General features: G+C 42.0%; 2 protein-coding genes across 6 annotated transcripts in view; both read left to right on the top strand.

Moving 5' to 3' along the window:
• The window catches only part of sh3rf1 (SH3 domain containing ring finger 1), a 47,958-nt gene extending 33,235 nt beyond the window's left edge, over positions 1-14,723 (top strand). For 2 of the 3 annotated variants that reach the window (XM_050054731.1, XM_050054730.1), the window contains exons 6-12: positions 713-823; positions 5,633-5,760; positions 6,525-6,695; positions 8,499-8,782; positions 8,877-9,193; positions 10,255-10,604; positions 10,748-14,723. In XM_050054731.1, coding sequence (XP_049910688.1) covers positions 713-823; positions 5,633-5,760; positions 6,525-6,695; positions 8,499-8,782; positions 8,877-9,193; positions 10,255-10,604; positions 10,748-10,916 — 1,530 coding nt within the window. In that variant the 3' untranslated portion in view covers positions 10,917-14,723. The remainder of the gene's footprint in view (positions 1-712; positions 824-5,632; positions 5,761-6,524; positions 6,696-8,498; positions 8,783-8,876; positions 9,194-10,254; positions 10,605-10,747) is intronic. The other variant, XM_050054732.1, reaches the window with a different exon arrangement.
• Positions 14,724-20,220: 5,497 nt separating this feature from the next.
• On the top strand, positions 20,221-24,587 carry cbr4 (carbonyl reductase 4). 3 transcript variants are annotated; one of them, XM_050054552.1, is made up of 7 exons: positions 20,231-20,360; positions 20,481-20,566; positions 21,572-21,729; positions 22,042-22,162; positions 22,414-22,550; positions 23,674-23,808; positions 23,909-24,587. In XM_050054552.1, the coding sequence occupies exons 3-7, from the start codon at positions 21,585-21,587 to the stop codon at positions 24,085-24,087; spliced, it is 717 nt and encodes a 238-aa protein (XP_049910509.1). In that variant the 5' UTR covers positions 20,231-20,360; positions 20,481-20,566; positions 21,572-21,584; the 3' UTR covers positions 24,088-24,587. The 3 variants fall into 3 exon arrangements, with proteins under 3 accessions (XP_049910510.1, XP_049910509.1, XP_049910511.1); XM_050054554.1 differs by having other exon boundaries at positions 20,232-20,360; positions 20,465-20,566; XM_050054553.1 differs by lacking the exon at positions 20,481-20,566 and having other exon boundaries at positions 20,221-20,360.
• The last annotated feature ends 1,227 nt before the right edge of the window (positions 24,588-25,814 follow it).

Here is a 25,814-nt window from a genome sequence, read left to right as displayed (position 1 = left end):
CCAGAACCTCAAAATACAACTATGAACCTAAAGATGAGCACAATAGGTCCTTTTTAAATTAGCACAGCATACGTGCCCAGCAGCCATTTTCCTCACAGTGTCACCTCTGAGCACTCTGTTATGTTTTGCTTTCCTTTGGCACACCGAGTGCACAATAGATAAGGAAGCAGTAAAGATTGAATCTGAGGTTTGTCTGCTTTCTGAAAGGTTCACCTTAAGAGGCGGCTCTGTCTGGAGCAGTCATGCATGGAGAGAGAGACCACAGGCTACAGGGAGATATTGTGTGTCCAACAGTATAGCCTTGTTACCAGGACACCACCATGACTCATGTGGATGACTGGTTGGAGAAAGCATTTCTCTTAAACATGCCCAGTGAAATATCCTGATGGGCAGTCACCTGGTTCCCATTGGCCAATAAAGTCATCAGACCACCATTGTGGTTATGGCTAAGTCACCAGAATACAGTCCCACATGTGTGCATCCCTGTTCTGAATCATTTACATACAATGTGACAGGAGAGAGGAAGAATATTGTTAAAATGAAATTGTGGTGTGAGCTCTGAAATGATGTAGTTCATCTTCCCATATGATGATATATGGTAAGACAAGCATGTGGTGTTTTGTTCTTCATGTGTGAGTGGAGCTTGTCATGGAGCTATACATTGAGTTCATTATGGTATATTTACTGGTCCACGTTTCCATCTTGTTGCCAGGTACACATTTGCACAACTGGACTAATCGTGACCCCACCCCCTAGTAGTCCTGTTACTACAGCAACGGTCTTCACATTTCCCTCGGAGACAAGCTACACATCCATCACTGTGGTAGGTGGAATCCTCTACAGGTCTAATAAATCTTGCAAACACCAGGCCCCAGAGCAACAACCAAAATACCCAAAACCTGTTAAACATTATTGGAGCAATGGATTCAAATTAAGTAAGAGACTGTTGCTGGAAAACTAAACAGATGCTTATATGGCTCAAGCCAAGGGAAATGCATTCATATTCAAGTTCTGTTTACTGTAAAATAAAATGCGCTTCTACAAATTCAGACAATTTTCACATTATATTGTTTTGACAGTTGACTTATTTGTGTGTGCATGTGTCATTCTGTGACATTGTTTCTATCGATTTAAAGTGAAAATGGACAAGTCTCTGCTTTGGATTATTGTGGAGTAAATGTTGATTGCACAATCTAATTGCTATAGAATAACGACACCATCAGCGTTTAGATTGGCTCCCTGTAAGCCTTGCTTTCACTTCTAAATGCTGTCTGCCACTGGGTGCAATCTTCTGGGAAAATGAAGGCTCCATTTATGGCACAAAGGAGGTGCGTTAACCACTTCACAACCAAAATAAGAAGAGGATCATGCTTTTGTTTTCCTGTGTAGGTATCCCCAGTTACCACAGAGCTTGTAAGTTCTTTGCAGATATTGTGCCCAGTAGCGGGAAATGCCAGATGGTGGAGTATCCGAAGTAAATGTGGAAAACAAGTGTAGTGTGTCCTGTGTTGTTGGTATTAACTAGGCTCTGAGGAAAACGGAAAGCTTTCTGGTTGCAGTGTTTTCCACAGATTTTGAATCAGTGTGGCAGCAGTTGAATGATCATTCTCGTTAATAATCATTCTGTGTCCTCTCTCTGAATTTGGACATTTTTGCAGACCTGTGAACGCAGCACAGGTGGAACTCTGTTACTTTTTTTTTTACTCACAGCAGCAGTTTGTTGAGTTTGAGTCGTGGGAGGGAGAATTGATCAGTTGTTTTGTTTGTGGTCAGATCAATTATAGCTGATCAGATTGATGTATTAGAGGAGCAGCTGCTGCAGAGGGCAGTGACAGTGAAAGTGACCCAGTGCTGGATTGCAGTAGTACGTGGTTTCCATGAAAATGTAGCTGGTTTCTTCTAAAGTATGTCTTTAAAGGGATAGATAAAACTAAAATGAGTATGCTGTTCTAAGAAATAAAGTGTTTTATTTTTAGATGAATTGATGAAAGTTAAAGTTTCACTTCTGACGTCCTGCTGCTTCGTCTGTGCCCAGAGTACACTCTTTGCCCCAAGAGTGTGGTGCTCTCAATAACTGAACGGTGTATATACTAGGGTTGTCAACAGTATCGATACTCTGAAAAGTATCGATACTCAAACGCTGTATCCGGATACAATACTAATTTACAAAAGTATCGATACTAACAGTGCACGCCACCTCAGCACCTGTCGGGTGCGCGCGACGGGTCCGACGGACACGCTCTGTGCAGGTAGCATCTGGCAGGCACAGAGCCCTTGCTGCAACCCAGCTTGTTGTCGTCGCTGTGCATGCATGCCGTTTCTGTAATATGGCCTGCACGGCTGCAGGAGGATCAGAGCAGCCAGTGTTGGTCAAAAATAATAAAGGAAAAAGCGCTCTTTGGAAATATTTAGTGAAGTGAACACAGCAAAGCGCTCTTTGGAAATATTTAGTGAAGTGAACACAGCACGCTGCAGACGGCAGGTACAGCCCCTCTCCTCACTAGCAGCTGAGCAGCCGGTGTCGCCAGCATCAAACTAAAATATAACTTCTAACGTTAATGTGGGAGCTAAGCAGAAAACTTTATCAGTCATGCCCGTCTGTAACTTTAATAGACAATGTTGTGTGTGTGAGTGTCTGTGTGAGTGTCTGAAAAGTTATGTTAACTGTAAAGTCACAGATTGAAGCTGAAAAAACGTTTGGTTTCTCCCGTAACCCCTGGTTCTCTGATCACATAGTGAGGTAGAAACAGGAGCATCCTGAGCCTAAACTACCAACTCTATTTGATCAGCAATGAAAATATGGTGCCAATTCACCAGAAGCACAGAAAATAAACAGGGCTGTAGATAAATACATTTGTATGGACAGATCTTGTTTCTGGTTGTTATTTATTTTGGGGGGATTTTTTGTTGTTATCATTGATGTTACTGTTCTGATCTTTATTTAAAAAATGACATGCCTCTTAATTTTTTGCAGCTGTATCGAAAATGGTATTGAATATTATCCTGGGTATCGATATCGAGTTTGAAATTTTAGTATCATGACAACCCTAGTATATACTCCAACAGCACTCCTAATGAACGGTCCAGCTCCAAAAATAGAAAATTGATATGTGGTAACAAATGCTGATAATGTAGCGGGCTGCCACAAATAAAGCCCAGTTTCCACCAAACACTTTAGATGTGGTCCCTTTGGAACCAAAAGTAACCCCGCAGAGACCATAGCTCCGTTAAGCGTTTACACTGCAAACAGTACCCTTAAATGTGGGCAGTGTTGTTGTCACTCACTGCTCCGTCCAGCACACACTGTATTTCCTCATAGATAGAACGTCTGCACCTCATGTATTGTCTGCAGAATAAGGTTGCACGCCGACATTTTCAGAACAATATAGAACAGGCTGCAGTGAGAGTCTCTACGTGGGATATTTTAAAATAGTGGGTTTGTGCATTCAGTCCTTCTCAGGCAAGCCCACAGAAACGATGCTCCGTGATGCTTTTTTTTCTCCAAGTGAGAATTACAGTATATGCAGGTCACATAATCCAGTTGAAATTACCATATATATTTTTAAACATTTTAAGATCCACTCATTAGTAAAAGTCTGTGTCATCAAGAAAGACAAAAAACACCAACTAAATTTTCAGAAGTGCTGATGGATTCATGTCGTCAACTCATACATGAGTAAAATTACAAGGAAACATTCCACCTTAAAAGTTGCCAGCAGACGGCCAAGTGAATGAAGTTATTTTTTTCTTTAAGTCCAGCTGCTGTAACAGCCAGCAAAACATATTTTTGTGTAGTTTACTAATGTAAAACTTGCCACAGTATGAACAATGGTTACATGAGCCTCAAGACCAGCAACAGCTCCACCTTTTAGTACCAGATCTGTGTGCTAGGTACCCCAACAGAGGGGGGACCAAACATGGGGACGGTACAGAGTGGTACCATTGGTACCATCCACAACTTTTCACTGTGGAAAAATGCGTACCAAACTGAACTGAACCGTACTGCTCAATGGAAACGGGTCTTAAGTGGGAAACTCAAACAATAACACCACTTAGACCAATGGGGGCAGTTGTCCGTTTCCTCTTTAAAAGACTTGTTATTTTAATCCAACATTCAAATTTGAATATTAATATACTGCATGGCAGAAATCTAAGGGTTAAACGTGTTTACATAAAATGGCATAAAGGTATACAGTATTGAATTATCTGTAAACACTGGCTTGAATTAATCAATGCACATAATAATGTGACCTTCACAACTTTTGCTCTCCCCTGAGAAGATGAGTTTGTTTAGATGAAAAGAACTGCCTCATGGCACTTTGCCATCAGCTGCTAACACGCAGCCTTCAGGTATTCATTACTTCAGGCTGTGTAGCCACTAAACGTTAATCTGGACTGTGTTTAGAACAACATACAGAAGCTTTATTATTTCACAATTTGTCAACAAACTCCATAAAGAACATGGAGGAGCTGTTAAAGCCGAAATGAACTTCTTAACATGTTCCTGCTTAGCAGAAACAATCAGTACAACTAAAAATGTCAAGAAATCCCTTTATCCACACAAAACAGCACGCACACTTCCTGTCTGTCTATGTGTATGCTCTGGCATGTGGAGTTTCTGAATGAGCAGGAATGTGTGCACAAAAGGTTGAGCTCTCCGCTTCACTTGGGAACCCTACATGATGTTTTTGTACAGATGATTTCTCTAGCCTGCAGGCAACCTAATTATCTCAGCCCAAGCGTCAGCAGTGAAACGAAATGCACATCGACACTCACACATACACATAGGCCTATACACATACCACAGGGCTGTCTGAGTGCCTCTCTCCTCCACCATTGTGTCATGGAAGCTATAACTCTGCAGCTCAGTGCTGGCAACATTGAGCTTGGGAAGTCTTGTCTTGCTCTTAGGTATAAGACTATCATTCGACACGCAGCGCCCTCGTTTAGTATCTCATAATCTTGAAATGTGTGTTGTGTTGTTTTTAGTGATCTATGTTGACATAGCAGGTTGGTGGCTTATTTTTAATCCTGTAATCTTGTAGCACACAAAAGACTAATTTATTTAGGGCTCTTCTAACATCATGCCGCAATCATTAGCCTCTAGTCAAAAGCTTGAGTCTCTTTTGACATTAGACGCTCAACAAGGGAAAACAAGAGAGTCAAGATGAATCCACTCATGTTTGGTTTGAGGGTTACTCTGAAGTGTGTTGACGGACATGTTTTTCATTTCATATGGTCCCAATTAAATACTGCAATGGATTTAACATCTAGCTATGTGGTTTCCTAGCAACAAACAAACAAGCAGAATAGGAGATTCTCAGTTGCAGGGGGAAGTCGGGGACAAGGCTACAGTGTCTGCCAAACCAGACTCTCCCTGAGTGTGTCGGCAAACCGGAGGGAATATCCCAGATGACAGATGATCTCTCATTCTCTTTCCCTCTTTGGTACTCATAAACAAACTGGTTTCTCCTCTTACGCAACATACACTCTGTTTTCTGAGGCTCATGTTACTTGTTTTTGTCTCACTGCGTCATACTGAAACGAGATGAATGATGAATTGTTGTGTAATTGTAATTAAAATGTTGATACTATCAAACTACTAATATGATTTCCTATTCTTCTCTTACAGGATGCTCTCCCACCGCCCCCACCTCCTCCCCCACAGTCCTCCGTGGATGGAGCAGCATATTCATTGGCTGCGGGACAGAGACCCTCCCCCAGCATAAGCGACCAAAGTGGGAGACAAAGACCCACAGTGTGAGTTATAAAAACAGTCCCACACAAAAATATGCAGTCTTCTTAAATGTGCAGTGAAATGTCAGAAGCGGTTTGTGCACCGATGGCCCAGGGCCTTCATGGAAATGCTCAGTGCACATGGGGGAAGGTTTCGCCTGTCTGTGACCCCCCTCAGCTGTCAGTGTGAGGCTGCAATGTGCGAGCATGTGCACAGGTGAAGGGGTCAAAACTTGTGGGTGACAGTCTCCTGGGTCTCATTGGAGAATCCCTTCTGTCACCCCTGACTTTCGACCTTCTCACCTTCACCCTCATTACTCCTCTAAGACACCATACACCTGATAAGAATTAGATCCACCCATGCCCTGCTATTCTTCCGTCATCTGTGTCTGCCTGTGCGTGCATGTCAGACTCTGAGGCATTTATGCTCCCCTCCGCTGACAACATTGAAATCAGAGTGAAAACATCCCAGCTGAGACTCCTATCATCTTGGCTGCCGTTCCAGGCCTGTTCTTGCACTGCTGTAGAGAGATGACCCGCAAATTGTTTTGTCCTCCAGTGCTGATTCTCTCTGGGTCAGAGGGCATGGTCTCTGCTGGAGGGCCTCAGAGGAGATGATGACAGATGTACAGCGGGAAAGCAGGATAAATCCAGAACAAATGGCGTTCTGTACAAAATGTCAAACTGCTTTTTTTTCCATATGGGAGAAAATAATCTATGTTAGCTCCATGTTGGCATGTGTCCATTTGTGTTGTCTTATCTGTGTTTACTGTTTGTTCTGAATCTAGCTATGTGGCGATGTTCCCCTATACTCCCCGTAAGGAGGATGAGCTGGAACTGAGAAAGGGAGAGATGTTTCTGGTGCTGGAACGCTGTCAGGATGGCTGGTTCAAGGGCACCTCCATGCACACTGGCAAGATTGGAGTTTTTCCTGGGAACTACATGAGCCCAGTCAGCAGGTCAGTCATTTATTACACACTGTACATTCAGTCACACATACACACGCCTGGTTCCACATCCACTTTGTCTGTGATGCATAGCCAAAGGTTAATAATACCACTTGTTTATGATAACTTATTACCTATTAGACTCTACATGGGGAAGCCCCAGAGTATATTTCTGTTCTGCACTGTTGGCACCATTCTGCCCTTGTTGGGTGTTTTTGGGCCAACTGAGCATATTGAATAACCGTTGGAGCCTGTTGGTCAAAGAGATCACTCTGATTGGCCATTCAGCTTATTACATGACAGGAGAAACGTTAGTGAGGAAAACAAACAAAGGACTAAAGTTAAAAGGGCGCGAGGACTTGTTACAGTAGGTGAGATTAATTTTGTAACTATTGAGGTCTTTAGCAAAAACACTTTGTTTGTGCTATTGTTTGTCAGTGCACGGTAGATATCATTCTTTCAACATCAGGCTGTGTTTTTAAGATTTAGGGGGATTTATTGGCATCTAGTGGTGAGAATTGCAGATTGCAACCAGCTGAAACTTTGCTCAGTAAGACTTCCTTCAGTCTTTATTGTTTAGGAGGTTTTTTCCGGGAGCAAAATTATCCGCAGAGGTCTGTTCCCCTCAAAAGGACCTTGTGATTAAAACCAATAAAAAACAGTGAATGCAGCCATTTTACCTGGAAAAAAGTGTTTTCCCATTGCATTCGTTGCTGATGGGCCGCTAACTACAGTGGCAGATGCAAAAATGTGAATGGCCCTATCTAGAGCCAGTGTTTGATGCAACATGGCAATCTCCGTGGACGAGGACCCGCTCATTATATAGATATAAATGGCTCCTTCGAAGGCAACGAAAACACAGCGATTCCTATTTTCAGGTGACTATACACTGAAGACAACATACTCATTAGATTATATTCCATTTCTGCTAATATATCCTCTAAATCCTTCACACTGGATCATTAATGTGCTAACTGGCTAACTAGCATCTTGAATCCATCTAGTTTGTCTTCCAAAGTTTCCTTTTTGAATGATGAATACAGACTACTGCCGCCTGCTGCTATGGACAGTTATTTCCTGCGTGAGAACGTACATGCTAGTTGGTCGTTGGTTGTAGTTGCAGTGTGTTTGGCCGAGACACAGACGACGTGAGGCCTTGCAACAGCCGGGCTTTGTCGCCACTAGTTCTTTGATGCTGGTTTGGTGTGTCTGGGACTTTAGATCACCCTTTCAACTAAAACTTAAAAAAATGAAACAACTTCTGAAGACTCACTTATAGTCCTGGGCTTTTTTAACTGTCATGCTTTTTGTGTTGTTATTTCTGTCTTGTAAATTTTGCTTTTGTTGTTCTTATTTGTTTGAAATATAATGCTTTCATTGTGAAGTACTTTGTAACAATTGTCTTGAAAAATGCCTTATAAATAAATCTTACCCATCATTTGACCAAAGAAACATTCCAACTTTACACAAAATTCCCATTAAGCACACCAGTTGATTGCCATGCAGATTTCTTGTAGTAATGTGTTGCTATAAAATTTATTTTTGTTGATATCAGCTTTCAGTGTCTGTCAGTGGGTTGTGTTTAGTAGATATGTGTGATCCCTAACTGCTTCAACTTAGATAAACCCCCATTTTTATAAAAAAAAAATAAAATAATTGGAAATAATTACAATCACACTGACACAAGAGTCAGCTCATTTTTTAACATAAAAACTTAATACAGTTCATGAGATATAAAAACATCCTGTTAGTCTGTTGTTCTACTGTCACCTCAGACTTCTAGATCTTACCCGTCTTCGTCCCCTCTCTCTTCAGGACGGCATCAGGGAGCACGCAGCCCAAAGTGCCCATGAGTCTGTGCACTCAGGCTGGCAGAGGGGTCACCATCGTCAGCCCCTCTTCTGCATCCCTTGGGGCCATTGTTCCAGGTCCAGATTTCAACAAACCCCTGACTGTGTGCTCCAGCGTGGTGCCTGCCAACTCCCAACCTGCAGTTGTGGTAACAGCAGCTCAGACAGCCACAGGTCAACAGCCGAAAGTCCCTCTGCATGTCAGCTCCCAGATGACTGTGAATCAGGCTCGTAATGCAGTCAGGACAGGTAAATCTACCGGCAGGGAAACGGATAATGGATGTTGGCTTGTTGTATAAAAGAGGTTTTTAATGTTTGATATTGTTTTATATCTTAATTGCAGCTGCATGTCACAGTCAGGACCGCCCCACAGCAGCTGTGACACCCATCCAGTCTGCAACACCTGTGACTTATATCCCACACCTTACAGTGTGTCCCCAGCCTTCCTCCAATCCTGCCCAATGCTGTACCCGGGCTGGCGTGGCAATGGGCTGTGCCGCCGCGTCTCTGACACCACCCAATGTCAGCGCTGCATCCTTGGAGGGTGATGCTTTGAGACCCGTAGCTGTCCTCACTGTCCCCGGCTCTGGGAACAGCTCTGCTCTCAATTCCACGTCTAACAGCACAGCTCTCGCTTGCCGACTGGACAAGGACGTCAAGGTTGGATATGTTTAAATATTTCCTGTGTGCTTAAACATTATCTGTATGTAATTATCCATTGCTGTTACAATTTGCAGTAGATGTCTGCATGTTTTATCATGGTAAAGAACTTGTCATCAGTTTGACCATACTTGACAAATAGTATGTGTTCACATGGGCGTTTTTGGACGCAAGGGGTGGCTGCGCTTTCCAGCTTTGGATGCTGGGCATGCCTCTCAAACACTAGTTGGCTGTCTGCACCCAGATTTCAAACTGGGCCAGCTTTCTCTTACATTAGTGAAAATAATTCACCACAATGCGTTTCTGAAAACATCTGATGCGAGTAATAAGCCATGCAGTTGCTGAATCTGTCTTCATTTTGGATCGACAATGGTTTGTTTAAAAGTTTTTGGGGAGTTTTCAGAGGCTGCGAGTCACACTGTATGCTCCTGATTTGCATAAAGTAGCAAAGAGCTCAACTTTTTGCAAATGATGAGAGGCCAATGTGACGCCCTGTATCTCAAAATGCAATGTGGTGCCACCAGAATGCATTGCACAGCTGTTTACATAGACAATAAATACAAAGCTATCGGTATATATAATTTAAGCTGAGTCCTCACTGTTGCAGCAGTCCTGGTCAGGGCCATTTGTTGTAGGTCTTCCTCTCTTTCCCCCCTTTATATCTTTATATATAAATAAAGGGGGCGAAATGACCGATCCTTTGAACACATACATTTGCCCGATGATTAAAATGCCTTGTAGTAGATGGGATTGTGTGACATTTGTAAGGATGCTATGACTGACACTGATGGGATCCACCAAAAATAGTCAACATGGAGAGTTGTTTCTGTCTTTCAGTCATTTAGTTGTCTGTTGCAACAGACAGCGGTCATGGTTTTTGTCTTACAACCTATGGTTTAAAACCTGTCTGTACTAAAAATAGGAGTTTCAGTGGGGAAGAAACAGCCAGTTCCAGGCACTACCTGTCTGTGGTTTGTGAAATTGACTTGTGCCTCAATGCCTCAGGAGTTGTGGCAGTTCTCTAACATACTTAAATTATGCTGTTGCGGTTGTTGCTGCAGAGAGAAAAGAAAAGTCTTCTGAAGCTGTTGTCCAATAAGAAGAAGTCTCGTCCTTCACCGCCCTCATCTCCTACCCTTGAGGCGGAACAAGCTGCTGCTGGAGAGGTGCTACATGGCGCTGTGGGACCTGACACCTCCCCTCCCTCCGGCTCCGTCAGCTGCCTCGAGCCTGAACCTGCTGCTGCTGCTGCTGCTGTCGCTTCTGCCTTTCCATCCTCTGCAGTCCCTGAGTCGTCACATCGGAAGAGCAGTCCCCTTGATGGATGTGCACCTATTGCTCCTCCTCCTCGCCAGCCATGCTCCTCTCTCTTATCTCAACAACACGACGCACGGCCCATCATATGTGAGAGGTGCGTTGGTGTAAATCTGCTGCATTGTCTTGCTCATCTTTTCTCTTCATAGAAAGTGTAACACTATATTACAAGTATCATGACTTATCACATTGTTGCAGTGTGTATCAGTCACTAACTGTGCCTCTGGCTGTCCTCCCCAGGTACAGAGTGGTGGTATCATATCCTCCCCAGAGCGAGGCTGAGCTGGAACTTAAGGAGGGCGACATTGTGTTTGTTCACAGGAAGAGGGAAGACGGCTGGTTCAAAGGCACACTGCAGAGGAACGGCAGGACCGGACTGTTCCCTGGCAGCTTTGTAGACAGCATCTAATACACACTGCAGTAAACCCTGGTCACCACCACCATGACCCAGTTGAGCGCTGCTAGCCTCGCTACAGTGTGTCTCCGTGCAAAACAAAACGGATCGGCACTTGTGAGGTTACCGGGACCGTACCATCATTTTGACACTTTAACTCCTTAGAGCCCGTAGTGGCTGTGGCCACTGAAAAACAACGCTAGTGGCACATAAGAGAGAGCTGCAGAGAAGAACCGAATATGTTGTCATTGAAAGCACAGTGGACAGAGTTAGAGGAGAGCACACTACTCATGAACTTTTCCTTTTTGTTGATTATTTATATCTTTGTAACAATTCAGCTGTTAAATGTGTGCCTTGTACTGTTCCTCACTTTATTGTACATAAGGACACAAAGATGATTAGTCCTAAAACAACCAGTATGAGCTGTTGATATAGATATGTTACACATTTTAACTTATTTCATAGATTGGCCTTTTTGTAGTGCAACACATTAAGGGGTTAAGCTGGCACATGCCTTATGCCATATTTTACAACATCAGATATGCTTTTTCCCCCTCTGACTGCTGTTTTACCATCATTTCAAACTGTCAGCAGATAGGAGCAGGTATATCAGATGCAGCAGACCAGAACAAATCAGCAGTGTCATCATCGCTTGTGCTGTATCTTAGGAAAAAGGATACTTCCCCAGCTCTAAAGGCTTTACCTGAACCAGAGGATCATAAGAGAGACCTGCTGTATTGCACATTCGAGCTACAATTCACAGCCATGTGAACATTGCACATAGCAAAATATTTCCGTGGGCCGTTCAGTTTTTTCCCCTGAAGGCTGAAGTGCTGAGGACTGCTACCTGCAGCGATCAAATATTTGCATGTGATTAGCAGAGCCTCCTACAGGAGACACAGTGGTGTTAGATGGGTTGCAGGACTGTTTGGTTATGCCTTTTTAATATATGGAAAAACACACTCCAAGATAGACTTTGCAGTCAAATATTGCTTACTTTGTACCTTCTTTGTATTTACTGACCACAGTAGCTTCTCTCCCAGACGTAGCTCTACATCACAAGAGCGACATAACATTACAGTGACGGTGCACAGCAGATTCTTTTCAGTGTATATTTATGTTTGTCACAAATTCCACAGAGGCTGACATGTGCTGCTCTTAAAGGGTCTGTTGTCTAACTAACCTGGACATGCAGTAAAGCTCACAGACAGGACACACTCACTCTTCAGCAGGCTCTCTGTTTTTGTACACTATAAGAGCATGTTTATACCTGGTATTAACACGTCTAGGGTGATGCGATCACAAGTGAACAGCTCCGACTCTCTGTTCACACCTGGCATTAGAATGCGTCTCAGCATGCGTCTCGACCACCTGTGATCAGATCTCACTTTCCCGCTCTATATGCAAATAAACATGGACCAAATGTGTTGTTGTTTGTAACCGGCGGGAGATTTGTCTTGGTGTTGGCACACTTACAGCCTTTACTATGTAAAATCAAATGAAGCCAACGAGGTAGTGCCAAAAACTGCAGTTCTTTGAATGGCCACTTGAGGCTGGCTCCAGAAGTGAGTCGTAGACCCCCATGTTCAAATGCCTAACTTGACAGCAGATATAAACATGTTTACAGCCTGGTATGAAAATGGTTTTGGTCTCTGTAGCTAATATCCCTGTTCATGACAACTGATCAGGGATTAAGGCTCAAAGTTGCACATTATTAAGGGTGGACCACTTTGAGTGACAGGCTGTCTGCCGATTGTGTCCTCAGCTTCTCAGTCAGACACACCTGTCACCAATCACAGCGCCAGCCTCTCGCCCAAATCTGGTCACTTCTGGCTCAAAAAAACAAAATGGCGGTGGCCGGAATACCAAACTCAAGGCTTCAAAGTGAGAGTCCACAAACCAGTGGATGACGAAATGGTAGCTACGTCCATTATTTTTACAGTCTGCGGTAAAATCTTAATTGTAGGGCTGCACACAGTTTATTGATTCACAGACCACTCTCTGTCTCTCTCTGTTATCATGAGACAAGCAGCACTAGGAGACTATTGCTGTTCTGGGGAAAGTTGAGAGTTGTTAATGGTAATTAATGTTTGACAAAAGATTCAAGCCGTTTCGGTGTCAGTGTGAGTCTGTTGGGACTGTTAAACTGCTGCTGCTGCTGTGTTAGCTCGTGCTAACCGTGCAGATGTTGAACTCACCATTCGCTTGGAGGAGAGTGGATCCCGAGATGGTCCTTCAGCGCTGTGTCCGTGTAACTGCACTAACAAAGTTTTCTTATGCGCTTCAGATAAGCAAGGATGTCAGCTTTGGCGCCCCTTTAGTGTGGCCCAGGATGCATTAACGTTCACACTGCTAAAAGAATGCGGCCCACGCCACCAACAAATGTGGTCTGAGCAGTCAAATCTCAAGACGCATTGAGGATGCATTTGGTGCATTTCACACCTGTACTCAGAGCTGTGCACTTGTGATCCGATCACCCAGGACACATGTTAATACCAGGTGTAAACAGTGCTTAACTCATTCCTAATGTGACTTGTGGCAATAAAAACACAGCTAGCTAAAGCACAGAATGTTTGCCTAAAGTAACATATCATTGTGTCACTCCACAGGAAGAGATGTGTAGTGTAATTCTGTTTATTTTCAAAAGTTAAGGTTTTATTGAAATCAATCACTTTGACCCCCTTGATTTATTTTTTTGATTTTGTGGTTGGGTTTTGTTATATATTACGTCTATACAAAGTTTTAAATGTTAAATATTGTATTGACTTGAATTACTGTAAGATTTATATGTGATTGGAGGGGATATGGTCGTAGTTTCGGTACTTGTTATAAACATACGTTAATGGGCAGTTTTAGAATTGATACTTTGGGGAAATAAGACCACCAGATCAAATATCCCAACGTGTATTCTTTAAAAAACATTGGATAAATTCTTCAAAGTAAAGATATGCCTCCTGCCTCAGTTGACCCCGCAACATTTAATGTAATGTGACTTATTCATCTGATCTTCAGCAAGTCTTATGGGGTATTTAAACACTTAAAAGTTGAGGCAATCACTGAATTGTGCCAAATTTGGCTTTGAGAATGGATTTACTGACTGAATTGGACCCATAGTTTCAAGTTTGTTTTTTGTTTTTTAGTGTTTTGTTGTTAATTGAGGGGACCACTGTGTAACTGACTGCTGGAATATGTTGTAGCTTGTTTGAAATTTGGAGAGTGTGTGGAAAAGGATGGTACAAATCACTGTTAGGGCCTTTTTTTGTTGTCTTTCTGAATTGGTACTTATGTAGAATTAATCTGATGTCGCATTGTTGTCTTGGCAATCACCACACCAACCTCAGGCTCTATGCTAAACTGCTCCTCTTGAGTGTCTTTTCATTTCACTGGTAAGCCTTTAATATATACGTCAGACTTACTCCAACACAGATGTACACATTTATGCACTATCATAACTTATCTAATCGTACTGACTTCTCATCCGTATTGTTCATGCATAGGCTGCACAGTTCTCAAAACATGAAGCATTTCTTATAACAGTTAATAAAGTATATTTTTCATTTAGTGGAAAACACGGCAACTTAAGTTTGCTTGATTCAACTTAACAGATTTTCCTCATGCCAAGGTGACTTACTTGATTTTTTTTTTTTTGTCTGTAGTTAGTTTGTTGTATGTCTGAAAATGGTGAAACTGAAATCAACCTATTTGGCACAAATCTATTATGTGAAAATAAACATTTTGAAGTATTTGAGGGAATAGCACATTTTGTAAAAGTCTCTATAACAATAAAAGCTAATGGTTTCCATAATTTCCTCTGGCTAAGTCATTAATTCATGACAGTAATGTGTTGTCTGTGCCTCTGTTTTTTAGAGAGAAAGTAAACATGCATACGATAAAACACAAGCAGCAAGTCAGTTGTTCCTAATTAAGTGTAATTAGGGCAAGTCACAGAACATGTGGTCATTAATGTCTGCAGGAATAAAAAGGGCTCTGGCTGCAGAGGAGCTTCTGCTGTGACTTACAGCAGAGCAAAATGTTGCAAAGAGAGGTGAGCCTTTCTAGTGTGTTCAGCGGGAAACGCTGACAGGAACTGACAAGCACCCAGAGAGGTCATTGTGCTGCGCTCAGTTCCCTGCAGAGGATGGGTTACCATGGAAATAAGTTATTCCAATGTATGAGCATAAGACTATAGTTAGGAGGAATAATACAAAAACCACTACATTCATTCTGCAAAGATTTTGAATCATTCTGTCTGATTTGTTTCTTACTTTTTTCCCACTCTGCTCGTTATACTTTGGCAGATGCAGGAAAATGTTGAATCTGATGAAAGGTCATCGCTGTCTGACTGAACTTTGAGTTGTGGGTGGATTTAAGGTCCAGTGTGTAGGAATAAGGGGCATCTACTGGCACAAATGGTACATAATATTCATAACTATGTTTTCATTAGTTCATAATCTCCTGAAAATAAGGCTCTTTATGCTTCGTTACCCTAGAATGGGTAGGCAGCCTGTGGCTCTGGAGCCACATGCGGCTCTTTAGCCCCTCTCCAGTGGCTCTGTGGCTTTTACAAACAATTATATGGAATTAGATAAGTTGATTTTTAACATTTTAATTTTAATTTTTCATTACTGTAGGCCTAAAGTGCTTCTTACAATTTCCAGTTGTAAAAATGTTTAAACTATACACTCAAAAAAAAGAAAAAAGAAGGTTCCACATTTCGTCAGCTAAAGTGTGCATCATATGTCTGACCTGGTCCCTTCTCCTAAATCTTGGTAAACCTAAATAGCGGTGGCTAGTTGGCGGTGAAGCCTCCCTCGCTAGGTTAGCTATTGATTCCAAATCCAAAAAAGAAAGCCAAAAATGGCTCGTTTGATAGCAAAGGTTGCTGACCCCTGCCCTAGATTGAGTCTTTGAGATCTACATACAGAGCAGGTCCTCTTCCACGGAGTCGACCATGTTGCTCTACAGTAGCCCAGAACAGACAAATCAAACACTAGCTCTAGACTGGGCCATTTGCCTTTTCGCTTTGGCCACCGCAGGAGAAGTTTCAGTTCTGGAACCAAACCACAGCTGCCATGAGATTTAGGGGGGACAGTGTAAGAAATGGAATATAATAAGTGTGTTTTCTTTAGTGTGTAATCACCTGAAAATAAGACTTGTTAAGTTTTTGTTACCTTAGAATGAGCCGTTGTATCTACATAGTGAGTGGGCCTTGTGCAGGGAAATGGCCATGTTCACCGCCATGTTTCTACAGTAGCCCACAACAGACAAACCAAACACTGGCTCTAGACAGGGCCATTCACATTTTTGTGGTTTTGCGTCAGCCGCTCTAGTTAGCAGTTTTGTTTTTTGCGTGAAATGGCTTTATTCTGGGCTTCTATGAATTTAAATCACCTGCTCCATTTGTTTTGGAGAGGAAGAGACCTCTGCGGATAATTTGGCTCCTGGTTAAAACCTCCTAAACGTCTGGATCTTATGTTAGAGAAAAAAGGTGAGCACTGATTTCTAACATGAAACTGCTTCATTCAGTGTTTTCACTGGATTTAATCACCTGGTCTGTTTGTTTTGGAGAGGTATGGACCGTGAAAACCTCCCTAAAACATCCTGAGCTCTGACAATGAACAACAATGAACTCTGACGGAATTATAACTGGGAGCAGTTTCAGCTCTTTGCAATCTGCTATCCTCACCAGTAGTTCCCTCTAAATCGTACACACTGCTCCTTTAATACATGTGAAAAATGGATATTTGAATGACATGAGTAAATGCAGGAGGAGCTGTGTGCACGGAGTATCGGTAAAATCCAATAATCATAGCTACTATGCTGTCAAGAGCTCAGCAGTCTCTAGGTCAAGAATCTTTTGATAATGTTAAGCTCAGGGTGTGTCTGCCGTTTCAAGTCACTCACTCAAAGGAGTGTCAGTCAAGTCCCTCTTGAACCCTTTACTGTACATAACAGACAGGCAGGTATTTGGCTCCTTTGAATATATTTCAGTACGCGCTGGGATTTCAAAGAGATTTCACAATGACCGAACATGTTCAAAGAAAATGTCCCGTCTTCTTTCTCTCTGAACCAAATTCAAAGGTTCCAGCTATTGGGATTTTAGATGACTCCAGTATACTAATACTGAGAAAAAAAGTAACTTGTAAAAGTATAAACAGCTGTGTTAGCTTCCAAAAATAGGAGATAGTTCCAGAAATTGTTTTTGTCGTGCAGTTCTGAAAGTACTGAATTGTGAATATGTGCACGAGCCAGTAGGCAAGAAATACTAAATTGATCTCAGGACCTACTGAAGTGCTACAGGGTTAATACTGTGTGTCTGAGTGTTTGTACGTGTGCGTGCACTCATGTGAGCGAGCAAAATACGGTTGTGTTGGTAAGTATAATTAGATCAGTAAGGTGTGAAAGAGGGGAATAATGTCTTGGTGTTCAGGAGGTGATCGGAATACAAATCAAGCTCCATTCCTCTCTCTGACACACAGACACTGTTTATTAATGGACATTGTGGTAAAGAGTAATAACATTTTCAGTAAATTACACAGTTCGGAGTGGTTGTGTTTTTCTGCTGCAGTATGGATTGGATTCAGACTGTAGGTCTCAGTGTCAAAGGTCCACTGCAGCACAGGTTGTGAATGTGATTTAACCTCAGAAAATCAATCCTGCCTGCCTGTCTGGGTCTGATGGACCGTCCAGGTGTAGGCCGAGGCCACCCACTCTCAACATCACTCACTTTTTTTTTGTCTTTAACACTGGTGACAGTTTTGCTTTCCTGGTGATATATATGTCTATGGGGAACAATGATACATGAAGCACAATGGAGAATGAATGACTGCAATTAACAGTCAATGAGCTATTTCAGTGTGCGGACTATGTGTCAGTATTTATAACTAATCTTCTGAAAGTTAACTCAGACAGAACTGTAATTATTCATGTTAAATAAGAGTCTTCTTACATAGATATCGCAGTAAATGCCTCCATATTGAAAAGACGTTATGGGAATGTTATCATACTATTAAAGGGACGGTTCAGGTTTTTTGAAGTGGGGTTATATGAGGTACTTATTCACAGGTCAATGTATTACATAGAGCAGATGGTGGTTGACACACCCCCAGTTTGGAGAGGCGTGCAGGAGTACCGCCAAGAAAGCTAAGAAATGAGCTGCTGCAGATGGGGTCATAATAAAACGTACTCTAGCAACCTTAAAAAAGTCCTACCAAATATAATCAATATCAGTGTGTGCTATGTGTCCGTCAGACAGTGATTTCTGATGGGGAGCTGAAACCATTATAGTGCTTTCTTCACAGCCAGACTCCACTGAGAGAAACAATGACTTAACACTGCTGGACACAGGAACTGCTGGTCTACCGCTGCCTTGATCAGCTACGTTTTTGTGCTATTGTGTGACTGGTGTTTAAAGTGGTTAGTTTGGCTTCACCAATAACACATACTAACTAAAAGATTGAGGCAGCAGTAGACCAGCAGCTCCTGTGTTCTCCGCAAGCCAAAATTACTTTTTTTTTGTCAATGGAGTCTGGTGACTTTGAAGAGAGAGCCGATATCAGCTTCCCCACTGGAACAAGCTGTCTAACGAAAAGGTGAAATACTCTTATTATAGCGAACCCTTAACTCTTTGAAACCTGGAGCTACATCACTTTTCTTGTGCTGCTTTCAGACACCTTTTTCAAGTATTTAAACCTTTGAACCCTGAGCAGATCGGTAAGAAATATTCCACAAACTGCAAAAAAAATAGAAGATTTAGAAAATTATAAATAAAAAAAAAACTAGGGAAAAAGGAAAAAATGTAAGGGAAAATTATATTTATAATAACTATTATTACATATTTAAAATTATGGTACAGAATTATTATCATTTTTGAGCACTCCTTCCAGATCATTTCCTTTTTGTTTGTTTTTAACTTTCTTTTTTCACAAATTTCCTTGATTTTAATTTTCTCATTTTACTAATTTCTTGCAATTTCTTTTCCTATAATTATACTTTTTATTGTTTCCTTCATATTTTAGGTACAAACATTACAGTTAAAAGGTATAAACTATATATTGATCACCTTAGAAATAAATATTTAATTATATATATATATATATATATATTATTATATATATATATATAAATTGAAATAATAACAATAATAAATAGAAATAAATAAATAAAATAAAAAAGTAGTAGAAATACTTGACTGAAAGATTAATATAACTACTAAATGAAATAAATACCTATATGAATGAGTTAAAAAAGTATTTAAAAAAATGAATAATAATGATAATAATTAAGTAAAAAATAAAATAAATGAGTAAATAAGATAAAATAATGACAATAAATTAAATAATAAATAAAAGTAATATACATGTGTATATATGCAAACAAAAAACAAAAACAAAAAACATCAACAACAACAAAAAAACTTATACACTTACTAATTAATAATAATAATAATAATAATAGCAATTAATACATACAAATACATATACACATATATATAAATAAAAAATAATAATAAAAAATAAATTAAACAAATGAACTAATGGGAAAATTAATACTCTCGTAATACCTGTAATAGTACCTTATCAGGAAGGAAACCTTTTCTTTTTTCTTTTCTCCCATCCCAAACACCCCAAAGTGCACTAAGAGGTCATTTAAGGACTAATAATTCTCGCAAATTTTTTTTTTTATAATTTCTTCATTCATTGCTCGTTGTCTTCCTCCCATGTTTTTGAAAGAAATCAAGCCAGTTTACTCAGATTACAAAGGGTTAACCTGTTATAGATTGTTTTAGGTGGGACTTTTTTTAGGTCGATAAAATACATTTTGCTCCTGACCCATCCACAGCTGACATTGATTGCTCCCATTTGAGCACGCCTGCTGTAATACACTAAGTATAGATGGGAAGCTCATACAACCCCACTTTAAAAAATCTGAACTGTCCCTCTAAAGTAGGCCTCAGTGAGGTCACTGAAGCCTCTGGCACTGCAAACACTCCCAACAGCTGTCATATAAAAACACATTTTTCTGTAGTGATGTGCCTTTACAGTCCCAGTTATGTGTTAGTGACTGCTTGTGTATCCAGACTGCCATTTGCAGACATAAGGAAATAATGTATGAAAGTTTTACTGGGCTTTTAAATAACTAGAGAACTGAGAGCTTTCACGGAGACAATGTCACGTTGTTGTGCTGTTTGAATTCCATATCGACAAATATTAACCTGGCTGCTTAGAGGCTGCCTAAAAACACAAACCCTCACCATGACACATGAAAAGCATGACTGGTCCTGTGCTGCTCTGACTGTGTGTCCACTGCGCCATCTACCGACTGATGACGAGCAGCGCAACAACACTGAGAAGAAACATGGCGACCTCCATGAGCGTCCACCTCTCTGACACTCGGTCGTTTTTCTGCACGTAAACTTATTGACGGAGGAACAAGGAACACACATCAGTCAGAAACAAGGTACGTTACAGTTAGCTCTGTGAATTATATGATACAGGCGCAGTTAACAAGCTGAAGAGCTGCTGACGCCCCCAGACAACAATATGACCCTAACATTCAAACAGTCTTTCATGCTTTCAGGTTTTATTAAATCCTCTCACATGACTCCAACCACTCTCTCCAGAGCTGTACCCACCCTTAGCTACATGCGCTCAAACTTTTAAGAGGTATTAGTGTAAGTGTTTTGGTGTATGTGTACTATATGTATTGTGGTATGCGTGTATTGGTTTGTCTATTGTAGTAGATGTATTGTGGTGTACACCCATCAGCCAGAACATTAAACCACTGACAGGTGAAGTGAATAACTTTGATTATTTTGTTCCAATGCATTGTTCTGCTGAGAAACCTTTGGTTCTGGCATTCATGTGGATACCACCTGACATGTTCCACCCACTCAAACACCGTTGCAGACCAAGTACCCCCCCTCATGGCAACAGTACTCCCCAATGGCAGTGGCCCCCCAGCAGGATAATGCACCATGCCACACTGCAAACATGGCTCAGGAATGGCCCAAGGAATGTGACAAAGACCTCAAAGTGTCAACCTGGCCTCCAAATTCCCCAGATCCCAATCTGAATGAGCATCTGTGGCACGTGCCATTAACCCACCTCACAACCCACTGGACTAAATGGATCTGCCGCCAACGCACTGGTGCCAGACACCGCAGGACACTCCCAGAGATCCTGTGTCCATGCCTCGACAGGTCAGAGCCAAGTCCGATCCAAGGAGGCCCCACCTTGGATTAGGGTACATCTGGGGTACCAGCACATCACAAGAATCCTTGAACAGATTGGGACCTGGGAAATTTAGAAGCCAGGTCGACACCTTGAGCTTTGTGTCACGCTCCACAGGACATTTCTAAACAGTTTTTGTAGTGTGGCATGCTGCTTTTTTCTGGTGGGGGGCCACTGCCATTGGGGAGTACTGTTGCCATGAAGGGGGGTTACTTGGTCTGCAGATGGAGATGTGAAATACAATACTTTTCAGTGTATGTGATAATAATTCATTGTACAAAATAAGAAAAAGCATGTTGGCTGATTCCAATATTTCATTTTAAAGCCAGTATCGGCTGTCGATACAAAATACATGTGGGACCCACTCCGTTGCTCTAGTTGTAAATACAGTTGTGTGCAGTGCTGTGTTGATGTGCGATGCTGCCGTCTCTCCTGCAGTGTGGTGTCAGTCATGTCCAGGCTGGCAGTGGTGTGTGGGGGCTCCAGGGGCATTGGGAAGGCTGTGTCCCGCCTGCTGGCAGAGAGAGGCTGCAGGTTGGCTGTTGTCTCCAGGAGCGAAGAAGCTGCCCGTGCCACTGTTGCATCTCTGCGTGGAGGTACAGAGCTGTACACACAAACATGTATCAGTAGGCAACATGTAAACCTCAGGCAATGAACTGATAGTGATTAGAAAGCCCCGACATTTACTGAGATGGAAAGCCAGACGGAATTATATAAAATAAAAATGAAGCTGACAGTGTTCCCCCACTTCCCTGTCAGTCTCACACACAAGTGTAAGCACACAGTACCTGATTCAGTGCTTTTGTGCTATAGAATAGGAGAAATGTAGACCTACAATACCTGCAGCTGTTATAACCAGATAGTCTTGTAACTAACATACTCACAGACCTTCTGTATCTGCACTCTAGATGACCATGTGGCTTTCAGCTGTGATGTCTCTAAAGAGCAGGAGGTGCAGAAAACCTTTGAGACGATCCACAAGACCTGCGGGAACATCTCTTATCTCGTGAATGCAGCTGGCATCAACAGGTGAGCAGACACTTGAGCCGGCTCCTCTGCTGATGCATTGCTGAATTTGCAAATGTATGTATGGACATATATATGTCATATATATGACATATATATTTTTTCTATGCATATATTTAATTTTTTTTTTTTTTTTTTTTCATTTAATTAAAAATTAAATTAAAAAATTAAATATATGCATAGAAAAATGGATATGATGTTGTCACAAAACACTGAACTTCATGACTCTCCTATTACTGTGTGTGTTTGTACAGGGATGCCCTGTTACTGAGGACTAAGTCGGAGGACATGGTTGCTCTGCTTCACACCAACCTGCTGGGCACCATGCTGACCTGCAGGGCAGCGCTGCGCAGCATGCTGCAAACCCAGGGAGCTGCCATTGTTAATATAGGTACTGAGGCCCAACTGCAGTGTTCACACTCTCAGATTTTGAGGCGCGTTCCCACAAAGTCAGTGAGGGCTTAGGGCAGCCCCACTGTCAAATTGTCAAGTGCACGAGAGCTCTGTTGCAGATATTTTGAGCCCTATATGCACACTTTCTGCAGATGGTTCCTGAGGGAATAACCCACAGTTCATAGCGGGAGCCTTTTACTGAAGGTAAACAGGACAGCATATTAAGTTTAAATTAGCCTAATAGGTCTAAATAACCACACATTAATATGTTTTACCACAAGACAGCTACTCTGCAGAGGAATATGTACGATTATTTGGTACTTTAATTTTGCAGCATTGGTGGTGAAAGCAAACAAACTGTCCATGCACTGTTAAATGCTCTATTTTCTTTAAATTGATTTGTAATCCATAGCTAGCCTAGCCAAGCCTATAATCAAGACTATTGAGGTTTGGCAAAATCTAGAGGAAAAGGTGCCAGGCTGTATATGTAATAATGCACTTTTAGATGACTAATTGTTAAAACATTTTATTCAGTGTATGGGCTCCTTTCACCATGAAGAGGGTAAAAACGTAAAACAAAATATCCCAAACCTGTAGGTGTACCATACGTAGCATGTTTTGGCATCATTAAGCCCTGATATGTTGCTGCAAAGTGCTGTCCCATTTCTGTTTGTACCATTTTGAGCCTAAATCTCCACATTTTAGGGTGGAGATTGGGATTTTCCCTGAATCCAGTGGCCCTCATGGTTGACAGCATGTTTTCAGTTTGGTCACTAGGTGGCACTATGCATCATTGGTACTTCTTTGGATTCACCAAAGTTTTGCAGCCTTACTTTAAAGCTTTGTAGTGGTACATTTTACATTTACATCCATGTTTTTGCCCATTTACTACATTGATTTTATTAGTATAATGCGATAAATTGAAACCAGTTGCTGACTTGAACCGAGTTAAGCCTACAGAACGCATTAGATTGGTACATGTGTAAATATTAGTGATTTGTATCTATCATCCTGTAAAAGCATCATGGCATCACATACTGTAGTAGCTTCCTACAAGTGTTTCTTTTGAACATGTCTGTCATACTAAGTGATCTTAATGGATGTCTGTTTGTTGTTTGCAGGCTCTGTTGTTGGCCTGAAAGGGAACGCCGGCCAGTGTGTTTACAGTGCCAGTAAAGCCGGTCTAGAGGGCTTCACACGCTCTTTGGCTAAAGAAGTGGCATCACGCAATGTCAGAGTTAACCTGCTGGCTCCCGGTACAGTACACCTTCATCTTCTTGCATCACCTTTTTCTGTCTCTGTCCTCTTATTTGTCCTGTTTTTAAACCTCTCTCATGTCCCTGCCCACTCTTTTAGGTTTCATCCACACCGACATGACCGCAGGGCTGAAGGAGGAGGTTGGGGTACGCTCCATCCCGCTGGGGAGATTCGGCGAGCCAGAGGAGGTAGCCCATGCTGTCCTCTTCCTTTTGGAGTCTCCCTACGTTACAGGACAGGTGCTGGTGGTGGATGGAGGACTGCAGCTGGCCATGTAAGGGAAGGGGCCTTCCTCTGGAATCATCTCTCCTCTGAAAACAATGGCAGCGAGGCAGGTAAAAGCCTCACTCTGCTTTTTCTTGAAAAAACTATCAGACTGTAGAGGAAATGGTTCAAAAATAAGATGAAGGGGCAGTGGGCTCTGTGTTACCCATGACTGAGGAGCATCAGACTGACAGAAAGTGGACATTTACACGTAACAATGCTTCATAGCTGGAGTTGGATATTGCCCTGTGGCCACATGTCGAGTCACATCTGGTAAGCTGTAGGAGTGTGAGATTGGACATAGTGTTTGCCAGCGCTGTGTTACTTGAGATTGGTTTTGAAGGTCTTGGTTTTGTCTCAGACTCGACCACATTTTCATCAGTCTTGTCTCGGCCTCAGATATAGAGGACTCAGGATTTTATTACAAGACCTGTCAAGACCACAGCTGCAGGGATATCTCTAAAATGCCATTTGTGCAACAAAGGAGTGTTGAATAAAGATTAAGTTGGTTTCAGCTCTTTAGTATTTGTTTGAATTTGTTTACTCATAGAAAAAAAAGAAAAATTCCCACACATAAAATTCAAGATATTGCTCTAGAGTTGTTCCAAAGCTAATACCAGTATCGGAACCACCCCGACACTGCCTTAAATGCTGGATCAGGTATCAGTGAGTATGCAAGTCTATGCACTGACCTAATACCACGTAATTCCTCAGAAAACTTAAAAGTAGTTTCACAGCCGGATAAAACGACAGTTTTCCTGGAAGGCAATTCTTGGCTGCTCTAAAGCAGTCGCCTGCATAACACGTTACGCTGTGCAGCCACTGGCAACTTCTGTTTTAGAGTTGATTTCTGGTAAGTAGTTTAACGTTAGCTGTTAAGGAAACGTCAACAATTTGGCAACATTTTACACTGGAAAGCCCCACTGGTAAAAAGCCAACTGCACAGTTTGCAAGGCTTTAGTTTCAAGGGGTGGCACCAGTGTTGCCAGTTTCAACACCAGCAATCTTATAAAGCCTTTCTATACACCAGTCATAGCAATCATCTCAGCTCCCTGGGAGCAGTACTCGGCATCAGCTGGTGTACAAGAGCAGGTATTGGAATCATTATTGGGAAGGAAAAATGGTATCAGAACATCTCTACATTTTTGATGGTACAATTATACTGTACATACTCACATATGGACCTGCACTTGTATGGTGCTCTTCTAGTCTCCTAACCACACAAAGTGCTTTTACACTACATGACACATTGACTCATTCACACACTGGTGGCCAAGGCTGCCATACATGGTGCCACCTGCTACTCAGTTCACACGCTCTCACACAATTTAAGGTTCAGTATCTTGACCAAGGATACTTCGACATACGAACTGGAGGAGCAGGGGATTGAACCGCCAACTTTCGATTTGTGGACAACCCGACCCGCTCTACCTCTCAGCCACAGTCGCCCACATATGGTGTAGCAGTACAAGAGGTGAATGAAGTTGAATCTCCATTTGTTTTCCGCGGGTGTTTTTCATGTGCAACTGGTAGGAGGCCCCGGGGCAGACCCAGAACACACTGGAGGGATTATATTAGCTCATGTGGTTTGGGAACACCTCAGGGTCCCCCAGGAGGAGCTGGAAAGTGTTGCTGGGGAGAGGGACGTTTGGAGTACATTGCTCAGCCTGCTGCCCCAATGACCCAGCCCTGGATAAATGGATGAAAATGGATGGATGGATGTTTTTATGGCAATGTGGAT

Source organism: Epinephelus moara, chromosome 10 (assembly GCF_006386435.1).
Source record: "Epinephelus moara isolate mb chromosome 10, YSFRI_EMoa_1.0, whole genome shotgun sequence".
In the NCBI taxonomy this organism is placed as follows: domain Eukaryota; kingdom Metazoa; phylum Chordata; class Actinopteri; order Perciformes; family Serranidae; genus Epinephelus; species Epinephelus moara.
This window is presented reverse-complemented; position numbering and strand designations above follow the sequence as displayed.